The sequence below is a fragment of the Volvox carteri genome (assembly GCF_000143455.1).
Source record: "Volvox carteri f. nagariensis unplaced genomic scaffold VOLCAscaffold_76, whole genome shotgun sequence".
In the NCBI taxonomy this organism is placed as follows: domain Eukaryota; kingdom Viridiplantae; phylum Chlorophyta; class Chlorophyceae; order Chlamydomonadales; family Volvocaceae; genus Volvox; species Volvox carteri.
Window position 1 is genome coordinate 277796 of NW_003307619.1, and position 6176 is coordinate 283971.

The window sequence follows — 6176 nt, forward strand, 5'->3', positions numbered from 1 at the left end:
CTGTCGTGGAGGAAGATGGAGAGGGAGAGGGAGAGGAGGCAGGTGACACGCCGCCACCGCCGCTGCCGCCACTGGCGTCTCAGCAGCAGCAACATCAGACGACACCCGCAACAGATGCGATCCGGCAGCGGCGGCGGCAGCAGCGGCAGCGGCGGCGGTGGCGGCGGCGGCGGCGGCAGCACCAGCGGCAGCGGTGGTGGCGGCGGCGGCGGCAGCAGCAGCGGCAGCGGAGCCGCTGCCAATAACACGGTTCCCCAATTTGGGTCGCACGTGTCGTCGGTTGTCTCGACCTTCTCCTGGAGTTCCACGCCAGGTGACCCAGGGGTCAGTGAGCCGGGAAATGCCGAAGCGGCTGTGGCGGCGGAAGCGGCGGCGGCAGTAGCACACATGGCCATTGAGCTCCGATCGGATATGAAAGGGCTGCGGGGCTCACCAAGCCACTTACAGCACATGCGGATGATAACACGATGATATTGTCACCGGCGCTGAGAGCGGCGCTGCGACAGGCCAAGAGTCGATCACGCTGTTCACAGTCCGTTTCGCAATTCGATTCTCAGTCGCAGCTACAGCTCCTGCAGCAGCAGGAATGGACCCGTGGGTCATTTCTGCTACAGCCCAACACGCTCGTGTCTTCCTCTGTAGCATCGTCCGCCGCAACCTCGGCTGTAGTCGTCACCATTGGCACCAATGTGCCATCAGCTGGAGTGAATTCCGGGCTACAGTCGCAACAGCCGCCGCCACCGCCGCCGTCGCGGGCCAGCCTGGCGGCAGCGCTGGCGCACACAGGCGACGGCTCGCTCAGCACCGCATCCTGGCTACAGCCACCACCGCCGGTGAAGCCGCCGCCACCGTCGCGAAACAGCGTCCCGCAGCTGCAGCGGCCGGAGCAGCAGCAGATGTTGACTCAACAGCTATCCGAGTCGTACGGATCTGAATCTACCGTATCCACGTTGCAAAACATGTACGGCGGATCTACAGGGCTGAGGCCGCAGCTTCAAGCCGGGACGTGGGGTCAGGAAAGGTCGATGCTGATGCCGATGCTGATGCCGACGCCGACGCCGACGCCGACGCCGATGCAGCAGCAACAGCAGCAGCAGCAGCAGCAGCAGCAGAGGCATGCGGAGGTGTTGGTGGCGACGGTGGAAGCGGCGGCTGAGAGGCACCAAGGTCCGACGTCAGCGCAGGTGGCGGCGGCGTTCGCGGTGTACCTGTCGGGATGTGCTTGCGGTGTTGGTGGAGGCGTTGGCGGTGTTGGTGGCGTTGGCGGCTGCGGAGAGCGGCTACCGGGTGCTGCTACAGCTGGCAGCCGCCTGCCCCCCCGCGCACCGGTGATTCCTGTGCAACCACAGCAGCGAAGTGGCTTGCCGCAGCCGCAGCCGCAGCCGCCGCCATCGGGCCTGGCGCTGGTAGGTGCGGCGGTAATGGCGGCGGCAGCCAGACCAACGAACCAGCTGCCGTACACACCGGTCGCGATGCAGGTTGAAGCTCCACCCCGGGGGCTTGTCGAAGGCCCTGCACACCCAGCAAACGTAAGCAGCGTTGGCGGTGACAGTATCACATCGCGACGAACGACAGACGGTGTCACAGCCCTGGATGCTGATGCCGTACCGCAGATTCCCAGCACAGGCAGCGGGTACGATGTCTGCGCCCCTGTTTATGTGCCGTACGGTCGAGAGATGGGGCTCAGGGGAGGTGGTGCAAGAAGCACCATTGTCATCGGCGGCAGTAGCGGTGTCAGTGCAGGCGGCAGCGACGGCGGCGGTGGTGTTGGCAGTGGCACTCTGGGTAATAGGACGCTGTCGTGGGCCTTACGCACAGCGCCAGCGGGGTGGGATTCCGCGTTTTCCCATACGGGGTCGTTTCCCGATGGCGGCACCCGCCGCCGCCGCCGCCACCGCGGCGGCGGCGGCGGCAGGGTCGCCGCCGGCACCGGCATCGAGGGTGGCGCCGAAACCTTGGAAGTAAACAGCGGCGCTCCCGTCGGCCGTATGGCAGATAGGCGCATGGGACGAGCTGCTGCTGCGGCGGCTGCTGGCGTGGAGGCTGCGTTACCCAGACCCAAGTTCACGTTCGGCGAACCTAGGTCCTTGTGTTCCCGGAGGCGCTCGTCCATGGCCGTTGTGGTAAGAACCGTTAGGGGTAACGGCCACGTGATAGTAATGGCAGTTAGAATCGTTGATTACGACGTGGAAGTTCATCTTGCACAGCCTTAGTAAAATTCATTCTCCTTCAGGACGTTTCTTTCCGCACTCTTAACCCTAAAACCTCAAAGCCACAAGTCCCTAAAACCCTAAAACCCTGAAACCCTAACATTCACACCGCAGGTTGCTGCTGGGGCTGGGTCAGACACCAGCAACGCAACAGCAACGGTGCCACCAGCCGTACATTGCAGTACGATAACTTCCCCGGCGTGTGAACACCCGTATCCGCCGCTGACATCACTCGTTCGGCGGCGCTGCCGTACATCTCCATCACCTCAACCGGGGACCCGGAATCGCCATTTGTGGCCGCCGTGAGTACGACATCGTCGCCGATCCCGTCGCCGTCGGCTGCGACGGCGGCGACGGTGGCGTCGTCAGAGTCCCCCCGACCTGGGAGACCGTCAGCATGGCCGTGGGCTTTCCAGGGGGATCGCGAGGGCGACGGGGGAGCAAAGGAATGCCGCCAACACAGTAACGCAATGCTGCATTCCTCGCCGCCGCTGACAACTCCCGCCGCTGCTGCCACCCTTTCTGTACTACCTGCAGCAGGCAGGGTACGGTAAGGTACTGCACATGAAGGTAAGGGACAGAAACAAAGGGGTTAGGCAGGGACACGATAGCGAGCGAGGAAGGGATTTGGAGATTCGGCGGTAGTTGGCTTGACAGTGTCGATCAGCTGCTGCTCATCAATCATGCCGGCAGTCTCTGTGCAAACGAGCAGATTCAGGGGAGCACGGCAGGCGGTCGAGTGGAAGAAGCCTCCGAAAGACATGGTCATCTTTGGCCCCAACACTTTCACGACCTCCATCACATGTTGTACTCCGTAATCTTTCTCACTAGGATTCCCCTGTGTTGAGGAAACGGTCCTCTCCCAACTCGTGTGGTTGTCGACCAGGGGATTTGACCCCGGGTCTGCGCCTAACTAATGGGGAAGACTTACCCCAGAACCTTATGGGGCTATCGATGCATATCCGGTAGCTAAGTGATAGACATTAGGGCACCGTCTGGACGGCGCAGTGAGATCGCGGAATGTACGTGCAGTTAGATCGCGGAATGTACGAGTTTTCCGCTAGCGCCGGTATTTAGGGCGGTGACTGCGCCTATTAGTTTATCTCACAACGATCGGTATTCCTACCAGGAATCTCCTCAAGTCCTGCCGAACGCTAACAATACTCTTCACATTACTTGTAACAGTTTATCGTGCTAAATATCTTCGCCACCGGCAATCCTTCCGGAATAACAATTAGCGTTAGCTGTCACCGTCGCCAATTCTTCAATAGGTTATGAGCCCCGCTTAGCGCCGACAGTTATCGCCCAATTGTTATTTCTATCCCTCATCGAAAATGGTTAAGGACAAGCTTGATGAGTCGTTGGATCTCAACAACTACGCTACCTGGCAAATTCGGTTCAGCGCGATGTGCATGGAGCTTGGGCTTGAGCAATCCCTGCTCGCCGAGCCGTGCAACGAGGAGCAAATTCGACAGTCACGGAAGGTCATCAATCTGCTCATCAAGAACGTCAAGGATCATCATTTGCCGATGGTTACCGGTGCTGCCAACGCGAAGAAGGCCTGGGACGCCTTGGGATCTATGTTTGCTGCCAACAACAACGCCCGCAAGGTGTCTCTACGTCAAGAATTCAGCCGTTTTAAGATGGTCGACGGCGAACCTCTTCCGATGTACTTTGCGCGTGCAAGGCAGCTGCAAACAGATTTATTGGGAGTCGGCCACGTAGTTAACGACTCCGAGCTGGCGTACACCGTGCTAGTTGGTCTACCCAGTCGGTACAGCGTGGTGACGACTACATTACTTATGCGTGACGGCGATTTGGACATGGCGAGCGTCACAGCAAAGCTTCTCTCTATCGAGACGGCTAACGGTGGGTCGGGCAAGCCTACCGAGTCGGCAGCCTTCACGTCTGTCGGCGGTTCGACGTTCGGCGCTTCTACTTCTGGTTATGGTAGCCGGGGGCCGGCTAACAACAGCTCGGGACATAGTCGGAAGCAAGTCATCTGCTACTACTGTAATAAACCTGGGCACGTGGTTAAGGACTGCAGGCAGCTTAAGGCGCTGAAGCAGTCGTCAAATTCTGGCTACAAGGGTGGCTACAGCAACAGTGGTAACGGAGGTAGTGGCAGCGGAGCTAGCGGCAGCAAGCCAGGATCCGGTGGATCAGCTAGGAGGCCAGGAGTTCCGCGGCAGGTAGCATTCGTGGCATACAACAGCAATCGTCCGACGGAATGGTTTCTGGACTCAGCCGCCACTCACCACATAACGCATGACCGCTCAGAACTTTTCAACGTGCAGTTGTTGGAGCCGTGGGAGCGCTTCAACATCATGGGCATCAAGGGACAATCTCTTCGACCGACTGAAGTTGGCACGCTTACGATTCGGTCTAACGTCAACGATAAACAGGCCATCACTTTCAAGAAGGTCTACGTCGACGAGGAAGCCACCACCAAAATCATATCGGTACGCATCATTGATGATCGTGGAGGCAGTGTGGTCTTCGGCGGCGGACAGGCGAAAGTATACGTACAGAACCAGTTGGTGCTGACTGGAAAGCGGGATGGGGACTTGTATCCCGTCTGCTACAGCAGTGGAGGTACGGGAGCTCTGAAGAGGACTCAGCGTGAAGACAACAGGATACCTTCTGGTGGTGATGCAGTGTGTGCTGCCGTGGGTATCGGAGCTGAACGTGCAGCACTTTGGCACCGAAGGTATGGCCACTTGGGATACAGCAACCTTGAGACGTTGCTGCGTCATAATATGGTAGCTGGATTTGATGTTGACCGACACAGCATACAATCAGCCAGCACGTGTGTGTGTGAGACTTGCGTCCTTGCTAAACATACACGTGGTCCTTTTCCGTTATCTGGGCATAAGGCAGCGCAGCCTCTTGCGCTCATTCACATGGATGTGTGTGGGCCTATGCCTGAACCTTCGCCTAGTGGTTCGCGTTACGTGACAACCCTGCTTGACGACCATACTGGTCTTTCAGCTGTTGCGTTTACAGCGACCAAGGAGGAGGTCTACCAGAAAATGGTGGTAATGATAGCGGAACTGGAGCGTGCTACTGGCAGGCAGGTTAAGGAGGTGCGTACAGATCGTGGCGGGGAGTTCGTTAATACTCGCACGAAGGCCTATTTCGCTTCCAGGGGTATTCTACACGGAACTACGGTAGGCTTCACCCCTGAGCAGAACGGAGCTGCAGAACGTTTAAATCGCACTCTTTTGGACAAGACTAGGGCTATGCTAGTTGAGTCTGGACTGCCTAAATCATTATGGGCGGAGGCGTTAGCGACAGCCAACTATCTTAGGAATGTGTCGCCAACTGCTGGGTCAACCGTCACTCCGTACGAAGCTTTCTTTAATGTTCGTCCGAACGTCAGTCACCTGCGAGTCTTTGGATGCGTTGCCTACGTCCACGTACCCGACATCAAGCGCGACAAGTTCGACCCGGTGAGCAGGCATGGAATACTTGTCGGATACGGGAACGGTGGACAGTATCGTGTACTATACGAGGACGGCATTATTGCCATAGTATCTAATGTCCGCTTTGATGAGTCTAATGTCGGCCGGCGGCGTAATGCCGGGGACTCCGATTATGAGTCCGATGCCGACGAAGAGGAGGAGTTTCGCACTAGTTTATCTGGTGAGGGATCGCTGCCTAGGGCTGGCGAAGGGACACCAGGTAGCACCGTCGGCGAGGGATCGCCGCACTTGGGTGGCGAGGGGGCGCCGGCTGGGGCTGGACCTTCCAGCAGTGCGAACGGGCAAGGAATCAATCAGCCTGATGTGGAAATGGCGGGAACTAGGTACCCAGTTAGAGAGCGTAAACGCCCTGGCGAATGGTGGCGAAACGAACCTGGTCGCACTGTCACTGGTCGTGTTAACGCTGCTTTCTCTGCTGGTATTCCTGAGCCTAATTCGTTTGAGGAAGCAATTGCTAGTCCACATGCAGACGACTGCGATC

The 6176-nt window shown here is 58.4% G+C and overlaps 1 protein-coding gene across 1 annotated transcript; it reads left to right on the forward strand.

Annotated features, from left to right (window-relative positions):
* Nucleotides 1-467: 467 nt before the first annotated feature.
* Nucleotides 468-3179, forward strand: VOLCADRAFT_98733 (uncharacterized protein; the record flags this gene model as incomplete). Its single annotated transcript, XM_002957581.1, has 6 exons — nucleotides 468-1011; nucleotides 1350-1410; nucleotides 1479-1529; nucleotides 1916-2123; nucleotides 2748-2760; nucleotides 3097-3179. 6 exons carry the CDS (start codon nucleotides 468-470, stop codon nucleotides 3177-3179), a joined length of 960 nt encoding a protein of 319 aa, XP_002957627.1.
* Between the last annotated feature and the right edge of the window lie 2997 nt (nucleotides 3180-6176).